The 25,394-nt window shown below is 32.6% G+C and overlaps 2 protein-coding genes across 2 annotated transcripts; one reads left to right on the forward strand and one right to left on the reverse strand.

Moving 5' to 3' along the window:
* On the forward strand, positions 1-10,846 carry LOC128183705 (chorion peroxidase-like). Its single transcript, XM_052852827.1, has 8 exons — positions 1-32; positions 1,679-1,848; positions 6,119-6,298; positions 6,565-6,717; positions 7,576-7,677; positions 8,597-9,083; positions 9,992-10,201; positions 10,579-10,846. The coding sequence occupies exons 1-8, from the start codon at positions 1-3 to the stop codon at positions 10,844-10,846; spliced, it is 1,602 nt and encodes a 533-aa protein (XP_052708787.1).
* A 3,193-nt stretch (positions 10,847-14,039) lies between these two features.
* Positions 14,040-24,874, reverse strand: LOC128183701 (heme peroxidase 2-like). The gene is made up of 11 exons (XM_052852822.1): positions 24,743-24,874; positions 24,266-24,460; positions 21,883-22,055; positions 20,794-20,973; positions 20,300-20,464; positions 19,767-19,868; positions 19,240-19,341; positions 18,558-19,044; positions 17,992-18,210; positions 17,430-17,693; positions 14,040-14,528 (listed from the first exon to the last, which is right to left on the reverse strand). The coding sequence occupies exons 1-11, from the start codon at positions 24,766-24,768 to the stop codon at positions 14,453-14,455; spliced, it is 1,989 nt and encodes a 662-aa protein (XP_052708782.1). The 5' UTR covers positions 24,769-24,874; the 3' UTR covers positions 14,040-14,452.
* Positions 24,875-25,394: the final 520 nt, after the last annotated feature.

A 25,394-nucleotide genomic window follows, 5' to 3' on the forward strand; every position in this document is an offset into this window, starting at 1 on the left:
ATGAAGGCGTGGGGAGGAACCCTTATCCTTTGGTGAGAGTCTCTTTTAATTTAGAGTTGTAAGTGTATAGCATGGTTGTAAATATTTATAGAGAGTTTTAAATATATTATTTTAATCACAAATATTTACAAAAGCAAGAGATTATAGTACTTTCTACGACAGATGCGACTATATCTTCATGTATACCTGTATAGGAGGCTTTATGTTATCATAATTTTAGTTGGGTTCGCCATATGTGTTCTTGTTTATTTTAAAAACATAAGCAACAGAAATATTTTTTCTTTTTTATATAAACCACAATGACATTTAATTAACTATTCAGCGCTAAGTATTGATAAAGCATTGCATTTAATTTTATCACTCTATCAAAAGTCGACTTTTTGTCCTCAAACATTTGAAGAATTACTAGCGATTGTTGATCATTTTCATTGTTGATTAATTGTATTAATGAAAATATGAAAATAACAAACCGTCAACCATCTCAAAAATCCATAAAACGAAATACAAATTCAAAGCAACTAATTAATTGCAATTAAAGAGCTGATTTGTTTAAAAAATATAAAAAGCCGTTAGTCGTAATTCAACTTAAACAGACCATGAGTGCATTCGACCTTAAGCCTACTATTTCATTATCAGTCTTTGTCTCCTGTTATGTGCATGGGGAAGCATTGTTGAAGCAAACCTTCCTGATCCCGACCAGTGGTATCTACTAACAACAAATGTAGAGGGAAATTACCAAAACAACAAAGAAGAGCAACTGTCTCGGCGCCAATACAAACGTTCTGGAATTTCTAAGATTTCTGAGTGAGGAAACCATAGAGAAAACAAGTTTGAATTTATTTTGTTCCTAATTTACTGTGTATCTAAGTACACAGTGGTTTTATAATTATAATAAGTATCAATATGTTTCTGCATTTTAAGCTTGCCTTAGGAATACAGTAAAATATTAGCTGCATTTTGAAATTATAATATTTGTCTTTTGTAATTTCTATCTTATCATTTGTTTTTATAACATCGAACTTTAAATCGTGGTTAATTTGATTTTTTTAAAAATCAGGTTTTGAGACTCATATGAATAAAATTAATAAAAATTTCCCTTCTATTAAAATTATATCAATTTACATAACAATTAGATATTTTACGTTCATAACGTAAAACCTTCATTGTTATGAATTTCTAGGCTAAATTAAGTGCGTTTGTTATTTCTATAAACTTTATTTTGCATACATTTACTATTAATCCAGGATGTACTATTTGAACAGTGTATAAAAAGCTCATATGTTTTTTGAACATTTACTGCTGTGGTTTTTTGAATATTGTTGGCATTAAATTGATTCCACAAAATATCAAAATAAAAAAACATTTAAATCCACGAACTTACTAAACATTAAATGTTATTTGGGAATATTTAGAATTGGAATCTTTTTGTTACAAAAAGTTAATCAAAATAATTGGTCGCTTAGTGTTGCTTAAAAATACAAACTTCAAACTAAAATATAGAATAGAATACATAGGTTTACATGAAATATCACATGTTTTGGATTAAAATGATACATGTACAAACTAATATTTGGTTTTGATGGTTCTTACCAAATGTAATAATCGCCTACACAACTATTTACACAACTATGCAGCCTATTTAGAGAAAAAATAACTATTATTATCTTATCTATATTAGGGAGAGACCAAGCGAAGAATGTGCATTTGAAAATCCCATCGATTGTGACAGTGATCCAAAATACAAACATATTAGAACTTATGACGGCAGTTGTAACAACTTGCAGCATCCATATTGGGGAAAAGCTAGAACGCCATTGGCACGTTTCCTTAAATCGGATTATGATGACGGTCAGTATTCGTCTTGGGTTATCATTTAACAGTTTGAATTTGTTTTCAAAATCCCCAACTACTGTGGAATCATTTAAATTCGAGGGGGCCAATTTTCGTGGATTATGACTTTTTTGCTCATTCGTGGGGATGTAATTTCGTGGATGCGTCGGTTACTGTTTCAGGAACAAAGATAGCTCTTTATAAAATAGTTTTCGTTGAGGATTTAAATTCGTGGGTGAGGGTTACTCACGAATACTCACGAATAAAACTGAGCCACCACGAATTCTAATGATATGATTCCACAGTAATTTATAATTACTCTGCAGTCATAAATTAGTGCATTTTTTTATAATCGGGGTTAAAATATACATGTATTTATGCTACAAAACTGTAAATTGGTGTCTATATATTTTGATTAAGCTTAGACATCATACTATTTATGGATACCTAATAAAGATATATAGCATCTTTATTAACCTCCAGATTAACCAAAAGAAACAAAAAGTTTAGCAGAGGAGTAAAAGATGTCATTTACTTCGTTAAATAAATAACAGAGTCAACAAATCAAGTATTATGTAAACAATAAATAAGACGGATCAAAACAATCAACACAATTCACAGAATGAAACTCTGCCTTTCAGTCAACTGAAATGTGACTGAATGATAACTCAAATGTGACTGAATGGTATAGTTATGCCATTCAGTCACCTTTCCAGACCTTTCAGTAAACATTCAATTGACTGAATGGCAGAGTTTCATCCTGTGATTCCTCGAACATTATGCAATACCGACAAAAAGTATAAAAGCACAAAATGCAAATAGAAAAATCGCATGAAGCATTATTTTAATAATAAATTATGAGTTTGAGAAAAAAAAAATTAAGGTATGAATCAAGTTTGTAGAAATTGATTGCATGATAGGAGCACCAGCAGAAGAATTAAGGGTTTTTGAAGCCCACAAACTGCTTTTTATTAGAACATGTAAAAGTTCAATGAGGGATTGTAATTCAAGAGGTGTAGCGTTTGGCTTGTTATTAAATTTTGATTGTTTCACTCTCCAATAAAATAACTTGTCTTCAGGTAGACGGATTTCAAAACTCAGTGAATATATCATTATACCCATAAATACAAAATATGAAGCGAGCAAAACAGTTTTCTAAAATTTGATGGGCAGATTGATTTCTGGGTAAGATAAAGAAGGGGCTTAATGCATCATGGCACTTCGAAAATTTGTTATGAACGGATGTGCTGAATTTCGCAGATACGATACAAGCATAACTTTACTTAAATGGAAGGGTTTTGTCATCGAAAAATCTCCGTCTATACAAAAGACAACATCAAAAATAATCCCTGTTTGTATGCATTTATCAAATCTATATGATCGAGATCTAAATGTAATAAGTTCTAGTTTTTCTGATTTTATAGACATGACTTTTAGGAGGTTTCTTGCCGTTGGCGAAATTCCTGGGCGGCATTATCCCCGCACGATTTACATGTATCTATGCCCTAGACGATCTGTGCGTAACTCATTAAACTGCCAACTTAAGGTTCATACTTGGAGCAGTAAATGGAGACAAAAAGAACGGCTTCCAGCCATTTACCTATCGACCTTTATTTTTGTTGTTTCATTATAATTAACCCTCAATTGCCCTTCCTTCACAACTGAGTGATAAAGTAGAATCATTATAGTTACAAGGATATAATACCTTGAATCATACACACAAGGTCATGGCACTTGTGGAATATACAGCCGGTGATGGTACATGTATCAGAAAGGGCAGGGCATGAACCTTTGGTATACGAGGATTGTTCGGAAATTTTTGAGACAACACGGATATTTCCATTTCTAAGTGACGAATTATGGTGAAAGTTGGCATGAACATTGAAGAAACGTTAACAAATAATTAAAGAAAGTAATATTTAACAAATGTTTAATATTTTGTTTAAAACGGTATAGTAACAAATCGGTGGTCAGGGTACCCGGCGCAAGCATAAACTCGGAGAATAAAAAAACTAAAACATCGTCTATCTAAGTGTCTGCAAACTTACAGCTTATACTAAAAGAAATCAGCTTATATATGTTAATTTTGCTATTTATTGTGATTAACATTTGATCAAGTTTCACGAGTGTTTGAGTTGAAATACGGATATGGTACAGATATATTTACCAAGCAATAGGAATTTGAAAACAACAGTATATAGAAATTTGACGTCAAGGCGGCGCAGCGAATATACATCAAATTGATGGAAATTTCGGAAAAAGACATTTTAATACCACCCAACTGCTTTAACAAAAACTATACGATGGCAAGGGATAAAGAACTTCAGTTTATCGTCTTTTTTCACTAATTGTTTAGCTAGAAATCAGACCAAGTGACTAAATTTTAAGTACTTTTTACACACTAACTGATGTAAACAGTTCTAAAATATGTACAAAGAATCACTGTAGGAGGCATTTCACAGTAATTTGACTTTCAGTTAGAAATGACCCGATTTTTTTACTTCACAAAATTAAGAATAGAAGGAATATGCGAATGTTGACATCTTGAAATGTAAACAAAAGATGAGAAATGAAGAATTAATTCTAATTTCCCTTCGTTTGTTGGGTTTTTAAAACATAGGATCAATAGGAAGCGTCAAAATGACGTTGCGGTAAGTTTGTGGTTGCGCCAGGTCACTGGGCGATGGCAATTTGGTCAGCTTACCAGGAATGATCCAATTATGCTATGGACAATTAATTTTTTACATTGATAAATTCTATCCTGGTGTACATTTTGGTGAAATTTCAAGGATTTATCTTTTTCCCCAAGGAAACAAGAGAAAATGTCTCAATAATTTCCGAACAACCCTCGTATGTATTATATACGAGTTCATATTATATATGTGTTCTTATTCTATTTCACACAATCATTAATATAACAAACGTAAATGTATAATCATACCTTAAGTGGACTGCAAAGGTGAGTGTCTAGATAATTATGCCAATCAAAGCTCTAAAATAGAACATAAAAGCAAATTAAATTAGTTATTTCTAAAATATACAAAATTCAAGATTTAAGACTCATCAGTCAAGAAACATGGGAAATAAATTAAGCAAAAGAACATAATTACTGCAGCTGATAGTAGTAAGCAACATGTACACAGCAGGAAGCACCCGATATCGTTGTTATACTGAAGTAATATAAGGTTTAAGGGTCAACGGAACCCATCTCTGTAGGCAAAATATTTCCGAATCCAAATTAAATTCAAGTGGACACCATCAGAATAGATAACTCCAACACTGTGAGTCCGCGTAAGCGTCAGAAAACCAGTCTGCATGTAGCACAGTATTCTTTGGCATTTTTCAAGCGTGCATTGTACAAAAGAGGGTTCATATGTCTGACACGTTTCCATGGTATAAGTTTTAATTACGGTAAGTTCTTAAATGTCAAATCGTTTATGGGCGTCTCTAAAGGACGCCACAAGGTTTAAAGAGGGTTCGATGGTCGCGGCTAATTTTAGACTTGATTGATCTCTTATAGAAAGATAGTTTTATATAAAAATATGGAAAAATACCAAACTTTATAAAGCAAAGTATATTGTGTTATTCTTCAGCAAACAGTAGTTATTAGCTAATCAGTAAAATACTTGAAACCATCTACTCCTTTTTTTTAATCGATTTTCTCCTGGCATTTGTTTATATATCTAAAGATATTGTAACACATAGGATTGTTTCAGAAAATCGTATAAATACTATTTGCAGGGAAATAGTCACCACCGTTTTATTTTCGCTCCTTTTGCCCACGTTATTAGCGGACGAATCTAAGACTGGTCGAATTCCATTATCTCAAGTTACTTATCCTTTAACACAACTGTGTCCTGGTGAATTAAAGATGGGGCGAATGTAGAAGCGCGAAAATTACACGGAGGAAAATAACCCTGTATACAGTATTTTAGTGTGCAAACTGTTAAGTTTTCTTACATATGAATATCACAAGATAAAGCTCTTCCATTCATTACTGAGAGGTAGCTAATTTTTCACTAAATAACAAAACTTTGTCATTCATTCGTCTTTCTAAACCATTCAGAAAGCATTCAACCGACTAAAAGACAAATATGATTTTGTGTATATCGGAGAACGGGGTCTCTATAACACGAAACATCAAGAAACTTCGGAATCATAATCACAGTCAAGTTTTACGAGACTATTGATTTGTATCAACAAAATCTATTCATCCCAAAGATTAAATAATTGAAACATTCATTACAGTCTTTTCACGGTATAGTAACATAATTTTCTTTTCTTTTAGGAACTGGTTCACCAAGGCTTCTTGGTAAAGATGGAGATGCATTACCAAACCCAAGAGATATACGCCTAAGCATTCACGAGAAAAGTCTGCCTATCCACGAACTTAAGAATCATTCACATTTCCTGATGCAATGGGGGCAAAGAACAAGTCATGATATGTTATTAAAGGTGGAATCAAAAGGTAAAATTATCTCAAGAAGTCATGAACACCATTTGTTTAACTACCGTTTTTATCTTTCTGTCACATTTTAAAAGATTTCATTTCTCTTATTTCAAAGTACAACCTTTATACGACATTAATGACTATTACAGGTTTTGTACGGTGTACATATTTAAACTTAAAGTTTTTCTATTCATATATTCATTTTACATTTAATTTTGTAAAATTGAAATAAAGTTTAAATTTGAATTTAAAATAATCCAAAATATTTGCAGCGTTAAATGGAGAAGATCTGGACTGTTGTGGCGAAGATAGCGGAAAAGAGAATTGTGAAATACCAATACTTGTGAGATCCGATGACCCTTACTACAGCCAATATAAAAGAACTTGCTTGAACTTTAGAAGATCCAAAGCATCTGCTGATCTTAAATGCACATTTGGTAGGAAAAAAGTATAAAGACCTTTTTAAATGAAAAAATAGATTGCTATGATTTGTTTTTTAAACTAAGCAAGGAGCTTAAAGTGGAATTAGCCGTCGAAGATTAACATTTTGATACTTTAGGGGTCGGTATTTTAGGTATAATTAAATAACTACATGTACTGTGGAATCAGTAGAATTCGTGGTGGCTCAGTTTTCGTGGTATTCGTTGGAAGCCCCTCCCCACGAATTGACATCCTCAACAAAAACAAATTTAGAAAGAGTTATCTTTGAAACTGAAACTGAAAACCTGCACATCCACGAAATTACATACCAACGAATAAGCCAAAAACCCACAATCCACGAAAATTGGCTCCCACGAATTTAAATGATTCCACAGTACATGTACTTTATTTTAAAAGGATGGATGTTTTCGGCTGTGAATATATAGTCTAAATCTTCTTGGGAAAACAAAGTAATACATGTATGTAAAATTAAAGTAAAATATCAAACTGCATTGAATATATTAAACCATTGGGTTGGGGTTTTTTTTGTTCCGGCGGCAAACTTTAATAAATATTTGCAAGCAAGTAGAAAATTATTTCAGATATTAGTTGGATCTTCAGTACCCTGTCTTTTCAAGGAAATCAAACATTATAAAATAAAGTTAATGTGACTTAATCTGAATTAGGTAACGATTGCATTAAATGTCTAAACATTATTCTTTTTTTAAACCAGAGTTTGATGATAAATATATATGGATTGCGTACATAATCTGGGAATCTGATTGACGACACTGACGACATTCTCCATGCTTTTTCATTAAGAATTATAAAGAGTAGGGTATTTCATGTAACAATTATTTTTATGTTTCAAACAGGTACCCGGCAACAACTGTCAAATGTCACCAGCTTCATCGACGCATCTGACTTATATGGATCTAATGATGTCACAAATGCAAATCTTCGAACAAAAGTAGACGGTATTTATTCATGTTTTTGCTCACCTGTCGATCTTAAACCTCATTACATTTTCGACTTCTTCTCCAGAATTACTGGGTCGATTTAAAAATAAACTTGGCACAGAGAAGAAAACTGCAATGTAGAATATATTCTATGACCGTAAAATCATACTATTACAAAAGGGGCTGAATGTTAATTTTTATTAATGCATGACACATTGTACGACATTGTCCAGATACTCTGCATATGATTCTTTAAAACTGATTTTATCGAAACAACGAAATTCACAACAATTGGTATTCAACAAATATTGATGAAACCACAGTAGCTATGCCATTCAGTCACCTTTCCAGACCATTCAGTTAACATTCAGTTGACTGAATGGCAGCGCTTCATCCTGTGGTGCCTCTCAATATTTTATTTAAATAAATTAAAGGGTTCATATTTTATGTATAACGATTTGTGAACTTAATTCAAAAGAATATGTTTGTGTTATATGTATAAAATCATCTAGCAGATCGAAAGTGCACGGCACGGCATAATAGGTCTTGAAACTGTTGTCCACGTCACTACTATGCCAAGCCTGAATGATTTCCTATAGCTATTTAAATCACATATCATGATAAATTAGAAACAGAATATGATGCAGTTTTTGAAGTCTGAACGTGATGAAAAAAACACTGCTTTAAATTATTTAGGCTTACTTAAGACACAGATGCGCTCTGATGGTAGCGAACTGATGCCAGCAGTAGAAGTCAAATTTTGTAGATCACCATTAGAAAAGAAATGTTTTCAAGCAGGTAAGCTATTGAGAATAGTTTTTCACTTTCACAATAAAATAAAAACCGGATTAGATGTGAAAATCAGTTCATATCCTTGCTTACTTTTGTTGAGTATATACTTTCAAATTATTGAGGAGGTTATTATACAACTTAATAGGAGATTTCCGAGCAAACCAACATCCTGCATTAATGTCACTGCAGACGATTCTCTTCAGAGAACACAATCACATAGCCAGGAAACTTAAATTCCAAAATCCAGAATGGAACGACGAAAAGCTTTTTCAAGAATCAAGAAGAATTGTCATTGCAGAAATACAACACATCACCTTTAGTAGTTTCCTACCCAACATTCTCGGCTCGAAGATCATGAACCTCTTTGACCTGTACCCCCGTCCTATAGAAGAATACTTTACAGGGTACGATGACAGAGTGATACCAACGAGCAGAAACAGTTTCATGGCCGCTGCTTTTAGGTTTGGTCACAGCTTGGTAAATGACCATCTTGCGTTTAAAGATTGTGCTGGGAACAAGGAAAGAACACTATTTCGACATCTTTGGGGAAATCCTGATAAACTGTATGAAGCAAATGGAATTGAAAAAACATTACGTGGGCTTCAGGAAGAACATTCACAGAGTGTCGACAGGTAAATTAAAAGATAAGAGTTCGAATTCAGCCTTTGAATTTGTTTCACCTTACAGATGTAATACATGTACGTTACACATCTCTAAGACTTGAAAGGTATGCAAAAATATGATTACGTCGATTTCTTGTCTGTAATCTTAGCAATCCCTATTTTCTAAAAAAAAAAATTCCTCTCTCGATACCCAAGACATTATTTATATATTCATTTTGTAGCTGCAGGTCTGTAGCTTTCGGTCTGAAAACATTTAGATGGACGACCGGGAAGATTTAGTTTCATACGTGATAAAAAGTTGCAATTTACGGCGCACAAAAAATTGCGTCTGTTTTGACTGTTCAGTTTTATTTCCGAAGACATGTACAAATATTTGATTCTAAAAAATCCTTGTCATTTCACTACAAATTAATCAAATGTTATCACTTTAACTGCCTCTGATATTCTTTTAAACACCATCACCAGCTTTATCAAGTGCATTGTTTGAGTTTAATTACATGTAAAAATGGCGACTCTTGTTTTCCAAGTGTGAATTTAAAATGCTTCATTTTCCGAGGTCGGTTAGTGTGTTAAAAAAAGGTCTCGGGCAAGTAACGTGACGATATTAGGAGTAAATTGCCTTAAGAATTTAATGGTTACCGTACTATTTTATTCCACATGACTTGTGTGGAAACAAGGTAAAAAAACTAGCGCAATATTGTGCGCCGTAAATTGCAATATTTTAGACACATATGGAACTGTTGCTTCCATGCCACCAATCCGATTTTTTAGACTATTTAGTTAAGTTACAATTTATATGGGAGTTTTATTTTTTAATAAAAGGAATGATGAAAGCATAGATAGATACATGTATTGTATACAATAATTTTCTAACTAAAAATAAGAGAATGTGTATATTCAAAATCATCATTTTATAGATATAAGTCCGAAGAAATGATCCGGTTTTTTGAGAGTCCTGATCAAGCTGGGACTGACGTGATATCAATGAACATCAATAGAGGGAGGGACCATGGCATTGCTGGATATATGGAATGGAGAAAGATGTGCAAACTATCAACCGCTGATCAGTTCTCCTCCTTGACAGACCACACACCCGAGATGGTCAAACTACTACAAAGTCAATACAGGTTCGTAATGAAGAGTTTATTTTTCTTCAAAACTTTATTTGTTGTTCAAAACTTAAGACAATATAAGTTATTAAATTTTTTTTAATAAATTTTCCAAATGCTTGACGAAATTAAAAGTGTGGTATATCTGACGTGCATTACAAATCAATGTTAATATAAAAACGATAATAATAACGAGTAAAGCAATAAAACGATATTATAATCTAAAATATAAAAAAAATTCTTTAAAATAAGATTGACTGATACATGTACAATGTACCATTTATGTCAGCTATTTTTAATTAGTGTCTAACTGTTGTAAATATTGAATTAATATTCAAGTTAAAGTCATCTTTTGAATGAATCGTTCTTGATTTTAATGTTGGTATTTTTTTTAGACATCCTAGTGATATAGATTTATTTGTTGGAGGTGTAACAGAGACGCCATTGCCAGAAGCATTAGTGGGACCTACATTTGCCTGCATTATCGGTCTTCAATTCAAAGCTTTAAAATATGGCGACCGCTTTTACTACGAAAATAGCCACCCTGAAGTTAGATTAACCATAACACAACTGAAGGAAATCAAGAAAACAACCCTGGCTGGGGTTGTCTGCCGAAATACTAATATTGGTGAAATCCAGAAGGACGTGTTTTCTCATGGGTAAAATAGATTTCTATATATTTCTACGTATCGCCTTTTTCATATTTGTGTTTGCTTGCATGTTAAGTATAAACAAATGAATGATGTTTAAAACAGACGTTAAAAATATAACAAAAATATATAAAGATTGCAATTAGACATAACTGATTGCAGTACTTTGATTAATTTGATCGTGTAATATGTCCTTACATGGTTACTTATATTTTTTAATCCATTACTGTTTAATCATTCTCTATAACATGCTCTCATTAAAAGAAGAACAAAATTTTATTGTTAAAAGTTGGAATTCATTTTTTTTTTACTTTATTTCGCGTTATGTATGTAGAATACTAGATATATAACTTTTTGTATATGTTATTTGTGTTATTTCCTTTTTTTTACATTGTCTGTTTTTAGCTCTCCTCTCATTGATTGTGATGAAATACAAGATGACATCGACTTTACACTGTGGAAAGAAGTTCAAAATGACTAACAACTTTCACAAGGTCTTATTTCGTATTAATCCAATGGACTGTTGTAGATAAAGGATGCACGTTGCAAAAATAATAAAACTCAAATATTTCTGTATTAATATTATTAAAAATACATACAATGTATCAAGATTCTGAATGGTAAATGTACGATTTGTTGTTGATATTTATCTTATTTGAAATGTTACATATGTACATATGTAGCTTGATCTGGGTAGTAAGTAAAATTCAAAGACATTTAATATTTCTCTGCTGTTGGTCACTTTACTACGACGGTTTTACAACGCTACAACTTAATCAATGAAAGATTATGGAGATGTTTGACACAAATGAATAAGATATTCTTTAAACTTGCCTTATTATTCAAAATAGTAGCTTACGTTATGGCTTTTTTAACGTTTATTTTCAAATTTGGAAAAATGTGTCATTTATTACATTTTCAGTACTTAATAAATAATGCAGAAAAATTGGGAGGTGTGTAAACTATACAAACTTCAGTATTTAAAATTTTAAAAAAGCATAAACGACTTAACAGACTGCATGAGGTGAATGTGTAATTACATTAGAGTACCAGTCACTCCGTTGACTTGCTGTTAACCGATTTCTTTCTTTATCGCCTTTAAAATTTTATACGCAGAATGATGCTATCATTGGACATTTTCGGTTGTGTGAATAATTACTACGACTTATTATTTTCGAAAAAATGTCTGGAACTCCCAAAGCACTACAATTCTGTATTTCGTATAAATGTTTTTTATGCTGCACTTTTTTCAATATGGCAAATAAATAAGTATTATGCCCAATTGCAAGTTCACAATCATACACTAAAAGCCAATTGAATTTAGATAAAATAAAAACAATTTTTTTACCTTTTATTCTTTTGAAAATTGCATGTAACATTTAGCTAAGCGGTAGTTACTTGGTCGCGATGAAATGCAAAATTTTACGCACTTTTGTCAACCAGAAGAATATTTACATTTAATAAACAGTTCAATGCATTATTTACAAACAAAATATGCACATTAGATAAGAAATAATTGCATGAAATCCAAAGACAACGAAAAGAATATTACACGTCGGCCACGACTTTCAGTTGTAAATTCGGGTGTAACGAAATCGAAGGGTGTATATACCGGTACCTGGCCTGGGTGACAGTGCCTATTTACGAGCGACGTTCAGCTTTGATGCTGAACAACGCTCATAAATAGACAACGTCTCACAGGTTATGTTCCTAGTATTTAACCCTTCGATTTTGTTACACGCGATTGCTCACCTGAAAGTCGTGGTCGTCGTGTAGTACCCCTTTCGTGGTTTTTGGATTTTATGAATTCATTTCTTATTTTATGTTCATTATTGTTTTAAATCATGCATTGACCAACTTAATTGATGTACGTATTCTCCTCATGGCTTGAAAAACGTGCGTAAAATTTGATAATTATATCGCGACCATGTAACGCGGCGTGGCAAGTTCTACGTCCACACAGGTTAGATCTCTACAGCGGAGAACTTTGAACTGTTTAGAGGTCTGCGCCTTATATAGGGTTTGTAAGGACAGCAGTGATGAAAAAGAGATATGGCGGACGGTGCCTATATATGAGCAGTGTTCAGCTTTAATGTGACCAGTTTGGCAGTAGTGGTCAGTAGAGGGTCCGATAACGACATCAGTCAGATGCCACATTTTGCAGTTCCTGATTCTAGAAGTGGCGAATATCTCCAGTAAGATATAGAACTGGTATAGAAACTGTAACCTTTGAACTGAATATCTTGTAAAGCGGGCACATGTTTTCCTTGCCAGTAATCTTGTTTTGTTGTTATTTTGTAAATTTTGCAGGTAATTGAGCTTTAATGGTAAATATTCGTGTGTTTGTTTATTTATCTGGGATTTATTAGTCAATATGTGCTATTTTCGGTGCATATGGTTGTTTTGTGCAAATTCCTGAACAACAGACTGTGGGTCCTATGGAGGGCCATGTGGGCAACAGACGAATGTCGGGGGTGTACGCTGTGTTGGGCTGGATATAACTAGTCAGTAAGAAGTGGTTGTATACAGTAAGTCACGGACCTGTGAGTCCAGGGCTTGCGGTGAGGACGTATGAGGGACAGGCTGTATGACAACGACAGGAGCGACTCGGTTACATGGTGTCCTTGAACTGTTAAAGGTGTGAACCACGTGACTAAGTTCCTTTTCAGAGTGAGGGTATCAGTATGTTAAAATGACTTTTGTTACAAGTTACTTTTTATTGATACAGAGCTGAAATTTGAATTATTTATACCTTTTTGAATTATTAAACCTTAACATTTTCTGAGTTCGATCATTTCTTAACAAGTGTTTTATTGTTTGAAAACACTTTCTAAAGCATAATCTTGTAGTTTATTACATTTTTATATCGATACATTTTTGTCATAAAGTCGTTTACGTTAGAAATTCATTTCAAGTATGAGATATTTGTCTATTTGAATTATCTTTTTGAAATTTTTGTTTGAATGAGAGTAGTGTGAAAGATTGAGTGAGAATATTGATTTGTTTTGTTTATTTTTATTTTCATATTAAACATGTTTATTATTTTTACGAAGTCTCATTTTTTCATTCAGACGTACAAAACCAGAAAAACTCATTACAATCATATACTCGTTTAACGCCGAAGTTCCTCATTAAAGTTCGACACCTCTCAAATCCCGTATTCAATTTGTACAAGTTGTCTATCAAATACGGACATTGATATCAACAATCTGGATCACTGGCAAATCATTAATTTATGTAAATTGTTTTTGGTTCGATCTTTCAGTCCGCCAAACCTGTTCTACAATATTGCTACTGGTCAACAATGCTTAATATTCGTAATAAACCTAAATTTAAAAAGATACCAACATAAAAATTACTCTTTCAATAGATTATGAGTTTAAATAACAGATAACACTTTCAGAGAGATAGCAAATATTTTTTTCATAAATCTAGCGATTGAAATGTGACCTCCTTGAAATGACGATAATGTGATGACTATAAAGAAACTGATCGTTCTTTCTTTACAAACTTTAATTTTGTATGTTTAAAAGATAGTGTAATTACAAACTTTAATAATGTTATGTAAGTTTGAATAAAAGTGTTGTTCTTCTGAAGAATCCAAATGTAGGAGGAAACGCTATTTCTGTGGGATTTCTTCCCAAAGAGAGAAATTAATGTCATCCTGTATGGAATAACAGTTCACCAGTTGATCCCTAAAAGTAAAGATACATTAATACAAACCATATTGTTTAAGATATGTATAAATCATTTTCTCAAGGAAGAAAAAAAGAGGCCAAAAGGCCTTTGCGGTCACCTGAGTACCATAGCCCATACACAAACTTTTCGAGAAGTCGCATACTGTGGAATCATCAGATTTCGTGGTGACTCAGTTTTCGTAGAATTCGTGGGTATACCTCTCATCCACAAATATACACCCTCCACAAATATATAAATTAGGGTTAAAAAGTCATATCTCCCTTTGTAGGTTTAATAGAATACACGAAATTACGTCCCCTTGAACTTGTAAAATTTAAGCAACCCACGAATAATAACCTCCACGAATTTTAACACAGTATATGCATTTAATTAAGTTTCATTCTGGAGTACAAAAATGATAATTTTGTAATTATGAAACCTGTAATTTTTTGCAAAAACGTAAAGATCAATATTGTGCGCATAACCTCTATTTGAAAACGCCCAAGACTGATAGAAAATGATTTTCCAATATCTGTTAACATTCAAGATAGGTTTATGTGCATATTTTTCATACATACACTAAAACAAGGTGGCTAGTAATACATGTTATATTTAAAACAACCTCCCATTCCCCATCCCCAGGGACAGACAGAAACTGTCCTGTGGGCATTTAAACAAAAAAAACAGCTTTTAAAGCCATAAAGTGTTTCTCATTTTTCCTGTCCTAGCTTTTGAATATTCAATCTCCATAGACATTTTAGCACCATCTCCCATTTATACCAAAATAATTTTACATGTACTGCTTATTGCTTTTTTTGGTTAGTCAATTATTACTTTACTATGAACAAGTCTTTTTGTTTATTTACAATTAATGTACAAATTAGAAAAAATATACTTACATAACTCTTTTGATCATACAACTTTTTAATAACATTTTATTCAATGATCGATAACTAAAATGAACAAGAAAAGGAAGATTACTACATTATGAAGATGCAAGGGAAGATAACTCTATTCAATATTACAATCCCCCCCTGAACTCATTTCGAATGCTTTCACAATACCTTAACTTTGATAGACATTCTTCATTTTAAACAGGTTAATTTACTCATATCTTTCATTGAAATTCCTGAACAAAATAAATGATAAAACAAATAATACCCCCTCACAGCCATACAACCTAGCTTTACATGTAGGTGACATGAATATTACTAAAGATGACAGCTTAATGTTTTTTTTCTAAATATGCAGTCAGTTTTTATTCTGTGTCAGTAGAAGTTTTTAAGGTCAGACACGACCAATCTTCCATTTTTTCTATTTTTTCCTATCTCCACAATGTGAAGAGTTCCACTTCGTAATTTAAGAATTATATTTTTATGAAATATGATTTTTTTTTTTATTTAGATATAAAGTGTTCAATTGAAAATGTATAGTATGACTTTACTTTTAAGCACTTAAATACATTTTGTGTGTTATTTTAAGGAAAATTCGAAATATTCTAGCTCCAAAACGAGCCTGGTATTGTTCTTTTTGGGGGAATTTATTGGTTTAATTGTACATTAATAAGGAATAAAATATCAAAGAGAATTATATGAAACTGAGGGACGTCTCGTCCGTCCTTAAACATTATATACATCAACACTATATGATCATTTTGGACACACCCTGCATTCAGAACCCCTATCTTATACACCATATTAGTGTTTGGCCCCGCCCTAGATTCAAATTCCTATATTGGGAGACATGAAATTAAATATTTTGATAACTCCTTTACTTTCTTTCTTTATATGCAGTTTATTCAGTAGTAGCAGAAGTAAAGAAGACGATTTTTTTAAACATTTCATACAAATACACTAATTGACTATTTTGGCGCCCCGCCCTTGTGTCAGAACACGTACCCCGGGGGACATGAAATTGTAAGTTTTGGTAGAGAGTTTCCTGGTCTTTAAAATTTTGAATTCAGTTTTCCTTACAGGTGTGTGGGAGTAGAGAAGATACTTTTTAACATTAAATGCATTTACACCATACATCCATTTTGAGCCCGCCCTAGAGTCAAAACTTATACTCCAGGGGACATAAAATTTACAATTTTAGTGGGGGACATCCAGGTTACCATAATTATGAAGTCAGTTTTTCTTACAGATGTGTCAGAGTAGGGAAGAAGTGTTTAAACATAATATGCTTTGACGCTATATGGCCATACCCCCCCCCCCACGCCTGAACTCCTGACCCAGGGGCCATACATTTCGCAATTCAGGTAGATGACTTCGTGGAAATCATTACCATACATTCAGCTTCTCCCCACATTTGCAGGAGTAAAGAAGAAGATTACCTAAGTTTAAAATATTTTTACTATATGGCTATATTGGTCCTGCCGTAGGGCCTAAACCCCTGTCTCAGGGGTCAGGAACTTCAAGATGGTCTAAGATCTAATGTATCTTTACTCTATAGTCATATTGACCCCACCCTAAAGCCTGAACCCCCAACCCAGGGGCCATGGATTTCATTTTTGTGGTAAAGGGCTTCATATACACCGTAAACATGCATTCAGTGTTCATGCATTCCTGCATTCCTCACTTGTGTGGGGGTATAAAAGAAAACGTTTGTAAATATGGCTTTTCTTTTTGCAAATTTGACCTCGAAACTATATGTGGCGCCCCGGGGTATGGTAGAGCAATGTATTTCACAATTTAAGTTCATTTTACCATAGAGATACTTCACAGCACAAAATGGTAACCATTGGCCTTGTAGGTTTCAAGAAGAAGTATAACATGAAAAACTGTTAACGCACGACGGACGATGCCAATTGCAATAGGACACCTGAGTGAGTGATTTATAAATCAAAGAAGATTGATATTGATAAAATTATTACTACCTTCTCATCTACCTAAACTGTCTTGATATAAAATTATTATTACCCATGAGAAAACACGTCTTGTTGAATTTCGCCGATGTTTGAATTTCTGCAGATGATCCGAGCAAGGGTTGCTTTCTTGATTTCGTTCAGTTGTCCGATGGTGAACCTAGCATTAGAGTCGTCATTTTCGTAGTAAAAGCGGTCACCGTATTTAAGGGCTTTAAACTGAAGACCAAGAATGCAGGCAAATGTAGGCCCTACTAATGCTCCTGGCAATGGCGTCTCTGTGACACCACCAACAAATAAATCTATGTCAGCAGCACGTCTACAAATGGTCAAAATCATAAGAAAATAAAGTTAATAAAATCAGGAACAGTATATTTGATTGTTGTTTATATTGGTTACCATTATATGGTTGTAGTGAAATATGTTCTCTGATCAAACTAAAAAGGTACATGCATCTTGGAGTAAAATCAATCTACGCATTCATTGAAGTAAAAATGAATGTTCTTAATTATTATAAAGTTCTTTCATCTGTATAAATAGAGTTAATAAGATTCTTATTTTTTTTGGTAATGTTTAAGAGGAATTTTAGTAAGGTATAAAACTGAACTAATGTAAACCTGTATACACTTTGCAACAGTCTGACCATTTTACGACTGTGATCTGTTAAGCTATAGAAATTGTCAGCGGATGGCAGTTTGCACATTTTCCTCCATGCTAAATACCCCACAATGCCATGGTCCCTTCCTCTATTGATGTTTATGGATATCAGATCATTTCCAAATCCAGGTCGGTCCGGGCTCTCAAAAAAACGATCGGTAATTTCTTCTGTTTTATATCTTGAAATAAATAAAGATAACATTTTCGGGGGTTTTTTTATTGGAAAAAATCATGTTTCCAAGAAAAAATAGACGTTGGTGTCTTCACAAATAGTGCAATAGTTGACGTTTTGTTATTTTCTGTCGATGTCCTGTAACAGTATTTAATCTTATATGTACGGTACAATACCCATGGCTTCCAAAAATACTTCGAATTATTGAATTACTAGCCCAGAAAATTTCTTCTTAACGTGGATTTAACTTAACAACAAACGTTGCAATGTATAATGCAGATGTACTCGTATGTTAACATTAAAATCGAAAATTAAAACAAATGTTCAAAATCGTGACCATGCCCCTTTTACTACCTGTCAACACTTTGTGAATGTTCCTCCTGGAGGCCTCTTAGAGTTTTTTCGATCCCATCTGTTTCATATAACTTATCGGGATTCACCCACAGATGTCGAAAAAGCGTTCTCTCGTTGTTCCCATAATGATCTTTGAACGCAAGATGGTTATTTACCATGCTATGCCCAAACCTAAAAGCGGCAGCCATGAAACCGTTTCTTATCGTCGGAATGACCTTATCATCATATTTTGTAAAATATTTTCCAAGAGAACGCGGTTTCAAATCAAAGAGGTTCATGATATTCGAGCCGAGTATTTTCGGTAAGTAACTATTATAGGTGATGTGTTGAATCTCTCCAATGACAATTTTTCTGGATTCTTGGAATAGCATTTCGTCGTTCCAATGTGGATTTTTTGATTTAAGTTCCCTGGCAATGCGATTGTGCTCTCTCAGGAGAATAGTATGAACCGACATTAATGCAGGCTGTTGGTTTACTCGACGATCACCTATTATAAATTTAGTTCTTGAATATTCTTTTTTAACAATTAAAACATGACATATATATCCAACATGAACATCAACTCAGTATCAATAAGATTGCCAAATTCAAGGATCGGCATATCATGGATTGGGTATTATCTTTTGAATCATTTCATAAAGTATTTGCTAACTAGAAAAAAAATCTCTTTTCTAAACTTTACCTGCTTGAAAGCATTTTTTCTCTGATTGTGATCTGCAAAATCCACCATTTGCCTGTGGCATCATCTCGTTACCATCAGAATGCAGCGTTGTCTTTAGTAGGCCTTTTTGAAATCATAATTATTTTTCTTTAACCGATCATAACAACCGTCTCAACGAAACTTTTAAAATACGATATCTTCGTGTCAATTTTCAACGATTTCTTACTGACTGTGGTTAAAAATTATGACATCCCTTATAAACACTAATCATATCAATATATTTAAGAAAAAAAGGATCCGTGAAAACCCTTATGTTCCCATTTATAATTTGAACATACAGTAAAACATGGTTATCGCGAACACACTTATAATGAGTTGACGCTTACAGCGAAGTGAATTTCATTCACCAAGACTCTATTACATGTTAAAAACTCGACGAATATAACGAACTACGTTTATAACAAAATAAAATTGCCCGTCCCTGGGACTTCGTTATAAGCGTGTTTTACTGTAGATATCTTATCACAATCATTAAGTTCGATACATACCGTCTACTTTGGTTCGAATATTTTCATTTGTTGCGTCATTAGATCCATATAGATCAGAGGCGTCGACGAAACCTGTAAATTCTGACAGCTGTTGTCGGGTCTCTGTGTAAAAAAGATTGTTGGCAATATATGTTTATATATAAGTGGTAAATTATATATTTAAAAAAAACCCACAATTCCCTCTAGTCTCAAATCCAATCTGTATTTTTCACATGCACTACTATATTGATTCACAATTTTGATTTTCATTGATATTTTAGGTTAACTGAATTTTATTTCATGTTATTTGTTTGTCAGTAATGTTGATTTTTCCTTTAAAATATGGTTAAATATTATCAAGAAATAAATTCATGCATCTATAAAACTATATTTCAATTTCATATCAGATCACGCGACATTGTAATGTTGCTCTCTCATTCTCTCTCTCTCTCTCTCTTTCTCTCTCTCTCTCTCTCTCTCTCTCTCTCTCTCTCTCTCTCTCTCTCTCTGAGATCGATTGATCGAAAAAAAAAAATTTTTTAAAAACTGCTTACCAAAATTACATTTAAGATCTGGAGATGCTTTGGATCGTCTAAAGTTCAAACACAGCCTGTTAAATTGGCTAAAGTATGGGTCATCAACTCTAAGAAGAATAGGAATTTCACAATTATCTTTCCCGATGTCTTCACCGCAGCAGTCCAGTCTACCTCCTGTTGATGCTGTAATTATAAGTATAAACACAAATATAGGTAAGAGAAAAGTGCATATAATTTTTCTTGTTGCATTGAAATTTGCAGGAATTCAGAAAATACTTTACATAAATCACAAGTTTGACCTAGTATCATTTGGGTGAATACCTTTATTACTGAATGTGTTGTGCATGAGAGTTTTCCCGCACACTCATTTCAATGTCTTCAAAGTATTACATAAGTTGAAAAATACATGTATACACTCTTCAAAGTTAAGAAATTAAAAAGGCTACTGCAATGCTTAAGAAATGTTGTCAAAATTGTAGACAACACAGAGACTTCCAAGGAACAAAACTTACATCTAGCTTCTACTTTTTCTATCATATCATGGCTGGTTCTTTGTCCCCACAGCATCAGAAAATGAGAATGTCCCTCGAGTTCATGAATAGGCAAACTTTTTTCGTGAATCTGAAGGCGTATATCTCTTGGGTTTGGCAACCTCTTCCGGTGTTTACCGTAAAGTCTCGGTGAACCTTTACCTGGAAATTTGACATACACTAGGATAAAAAATGATATTCATACGGCAGAAAGCTGATTCGTACACCTAAGTAATACCGGTGTTTAATGACATAAAATTGTTTTAGTTAAATATCAAAAGGATTGTTTACGAGAGCAAGTTATATAACCAGATGCTTTACGTATATACAATCAGGAAAATCTCACTTTTAAAAGACTGTCGATATTTTGTAGTATATCTTGCATGCAGTTGAAATTTGTGCTTACATCATGTGATATATACACTGATCACGGAGTCCGACTAATGTTGTTGATTTACAGAGACAAAAGACCAAGAATGAACTATATGAGCGCAAACAGACAAGATTAAGGTGGAGTATCGGGGACTTTTACACCTAAAACACCTCTCCACTTTTTTAACAAAACAATTTTCTTACTATCTTTGATATTTTCTTTCATATCTTCTTCGGACTGCCCTCATAAAGATATCCAAAAGGTAAAGCCACTTAATCATGTACATATGTAGGTGTAAACGTTAACAATTTAACAATTTCAAATATCATCTCACTATGTAAAGTAAAGGTAAATTGGTGCATATTTTCAACAAACTCTTCGTATGTCTAAAAGTAACTTAGGCTTTAGTCTTTACATGTACTTTAATGTTACCACATCATAAGTGCTTTGTCTTGATAACTTAAAAAGGCTAATTGTCAACAAATTAATCATCAGTTCTAGATTTTTAGACAAGATTTGATTTCTATAGCCATTAACTGTTATTTAGAAAAGAAAACTTTCTAGTATTTTAGATTTTAATCTGAATACTTTACTACATCTTTACACCAGCTCTTCTGCTAAATAAGATTATTATTGTCTAAGAATGGCCATGATAGTCCAGCCCTCGTAAGAATATGAACAAAAAATAAACTGCTTACCGTCGTGATAATCCGATTTAAGAAAACGGGCCAACGGTGTTTCAGCCTTTCCCCAATATGGATACTTCAAATTGTTGCAACTTCCGTCATAAGTTCTATATTTAGCACCATCGTCACAATGAATTGGTTTTTCAAATTCACATTCTTCGGTTGAACGCTTTCCTTTTGGGTTTCTGGTAGTTGGAATGAACAACAGAAATAAATATGTCACGTATAATAAAGTTATCTAGAATAAGGAATAATTTTGATAGTACATTAGTATGGAACTATAGGGGTGAATTTGCTCGATATACAAAAAGCTACTTTCAAACGTTTTATATATGTGTTCTACCTTATTTTCATTTTCCATGACTGACAGTTTGTTTTTGTTATAAGTATCGAATTATGCCAGGTATTTCCACCTGTAAGCATTTTTTTTTTTCTTTGAATCCTTTCATATTGATTTAATATTTGGACTTATTAATGATTTAGGTTATCATAAAATCTACTTGACTTCAGAAAAAAATTAGGTCAAATATATTTCTACAGTTTAAGTACATGTTTGTGAATGTTTGCTTTCTACTTTTTAGGAGGCCGATTTGGGTTTTTTCCTAAAAGTACTCCTATAAAGCTTCATTTTATCATAAGGTCATAAAAGCACAATGGAAACACTCACCTACCGTACAACGGAAAATTGTTTAAAAGATAAAATTTTCTATGTAAAGGACTATGTGCGATATTACGCATTTTTCGCCCCCAAAATTTAAGTTTTTTTGAAGAACTTTAAGAATAAGGTGGCAGTTAGTGGAAATCATATTGAAAATAAATGTCAAAAAAGTTATCACCACAGTGACGTCATAATGTAGAAATGACGTCATGAAATTTGTCTTAATTTGATAAATTCAAGTTTTGTAGCAAAATATGGGGTTTTCCGATGGTTTTGCGACTGGGAAACACCGAGCGCAGGATTGCTCAAGTATCATTTTTAGTATGATGTGTATAATTATAGGAAGAAAACATACGTTAAAATCGTACTTGAGAAGACCTGCGCTCTATATTTTCAAATGCAAAATAAAAAGAAAAAATTACAATATTTTCATTTATTTGCATAATTGTGGGAATTGGGTCATTTATGTGACGTCATAGATAAACAACGAATGAGAAATGATGACTAAAATCAAGATAAAATGGTAGGCATCTTCCGTACACTGATTTGTGAAGATTTGATTTTTATGCGACACTATTAAAATAATGGTTAAAATTGGGACAGACATTAAACCATACCTTATAATATCCTTTGGATATTTTTATCTGTATTTTGTTCATTGTGTTCAATTTTATAAATAATATCGAAAACAAATCATAAAAAGTATAAAGACACTGTATTATTCTAGAATGCACATACTAATATATCATTTAGCCAAACTGATCATTATTTTTATAATCTAATAAAAAATATAATCAATATATTACACATATCGAAAGACTTCCATCCTACCTCATTATATAGCCTTAGAGTCAGCTGTAACTATGATCGATTTTCTCTTGTTATATGAAAGAACATTTAAACATTTTAACTTTATCATTGTGAAAAGATTAATTTGCCGTTATAAAATCTTATCGTTTTAAAAAAGGTTGACTGATATTCACCAATCGTTTGATCAATATCTTTGGACCGTTGAATTAGCTTGTAATCTACATTTTGACTTATAAAACATGAACAAGGTATTATCAGGTTAATTTATATAAACGTTCAGATAAATGTTTTTATACACGTTTAACTTTCTGACCAAGAATAATGATATAGGTATTGATCCAAGGACCTTCATTTTTGCAGTAGAGGAAATTGGGTTAAATTGGACACTTTTCGGTGAAATTTCAAACTACTCAAAAATGATGTAAGAATTCATTAATCCTCTATGTAGGTTTATAAGGTGGAATATAACTTTTATTAAATTAAAGGGGCATGGCCACGGTTTCTGCCTCAAATTTGATTTTTCTAATTCTAATTGTTAACAATATTTTAGTTTGGTAAAAATATCAAAACTTAGAGTGGTAAATCACGCATCCGCGTATTCAATACTCACGCGTATTGTTTGACCATAGAAAGCCCGTACTTAACCACCAGCGTAAATTACCACTTTTACAGTATTCAGTTTAGGCCTTAACCGTGGAAGTTAAAATTATGAATAACAACATGGCCTGAGCATTGTTCTAAGTTACTCAATCTATGAAACGTTTACATTAGGGGGTTAAAATACAGTATTAATGAATATTTTCTTATTTTAGATGATAGAGTTATATATATTGATACGTAATGTTACCTGGTTTTGTTAGATAGCAACACAAGATTTAATTCCATTGATATTTGTATTTCAACAAATATAGGAATAAGAATACAAACTTGTTTCCTTTTGGGGCTCGTGAGGCAGAATTTGGTGGTATCCCTGCGCTTCTGTATCCATGGCTGGACCGGTGTTCTCTGCAATTTTGGTAATTTCCCTCTGCAGTTGTTGTAAGAAGATAGTACTGATTGGGATTAGGGAGAAAACAGTCGTCTTCTGGTTCACCGGCGCTTCCCAAAGACAGGAATCCAATGCTGAAAATTAGACGGAATGTGTATCAGATTGACGATAGCTTAAGGTACATTTATGGACTAATAAATCCAATTTTGTTTTAAAGCAGTTTCAATCTTTTGAAGTATAAAGTATATAGGTTGCCAAAAAGATTCAACTTTTTCAAAGATCAACAAAGTTAAAATTATTTACTACGGACATTTTTATGAGCTGTTTTTTTTAATCAATGTTTAAATAAAATTGCCTACATATATATTAATAACTCCATAAATTAGGTTATTTCATTTTCAATATAATACACTTACCAAATGACAAGAGTTACTCCAAACATCTTCACTGCTGAACAACAATCGATCTTCAGTGACAAAGTCCCAATGAAACAAAGGTTTTAATGCAGTGTCTTCATCCGTGAAAAATATGTAATCAACGTATCATATTCGGCAAATCCTTTTCATGTAAAAAGTTTCATTGATTTTTTATCACATTAAAATTCAAAATCAGTTGTTAACCTTCAGATTTAACAGAAGGTACAAATAAAGATGAATTGTACATGATTGCTATAAACGTGCATTATTTGTAAATTTATAACGAATATGAAACAGTTATTCAGAATCATGCTCTGATTTGTGATTTCTTATTGAAATATATACTCATGCATACATGTTAAAAATGTATGAAACCATACCTTTCATGTATATATATTTTTTAATTTGCTTTAATCGTTTTCTACAGAATATTTATTTAAGTAAAATATTTTTTTGGGCATTACTTTTTAATATTAGGTTTTATCATATACTATATGTCGCAAATGTTCAACTAATTATAAAATATTCTATAACAGATGAGTTTTACCTTACAATACCTTGAGGTTTAATTTAGATTATTGTAAACTTTATGAATCTTATTCAGTGCATGAAAGCAATAAGAGAATAACAACTAGAGACGAGCTCGTTGCAA

Source organism: Crassostrea angulata, chromosome 5 (genome assembly GCF_025612915.1).
Source record: "Crassostrea angulata isolate pt1a10 chromosome 5, ASM2561291v2, whole genome shotgun sequence".
Lineage (NCBI taxonomy): Eukaryota > Metazoa > Mollusca > Bivalvia > Ostreida > Ostreidae > Magallana > Magallana angulata.

Bases quoted from the DNA above. Each gene is read 5' to 3' on its own strand.
- LOC128183705 (XM_052852827.1), top strand. From the start codon at position 1: ATGAAGGCGTGGGGAGGAACCCTTATCCTTTG. The intron at 6,718-7,575 runs GTAGGAAAAAAG...TGTTTCAAACAG, and splicing joins TGATCTTAAATGCACATTTG to GTACCCGGCAACAACTGTCA. The intron at 9,084-9,991 runs GTAAATTAAAAG...ATCATTTTATAG, and splicing joins CATTCACAGAGTGTCGACAG to ATATAAGTCCGAAGAAATGA.
- LOC128183701 (XM_052852822.1), bottom strand. From the start codon at position 24,768: ATGTTTGGAGTAACTCTTGTCATTTG. The intron at 24,461-24,742 runs GTAAGTGTATTA...TCTAATTTTCAG, and splicing joins GGAGTAACTCTTGTCATTTG to CATTGGATTCCTGTCTTTGG. The intron at 14,529-17,429 runs GTAATAATAATT...CTTTACTTTTAG, and splicing joins CAAGACGTGTTTTCTCATGG to GGATCAACTGGTGAACTGTT.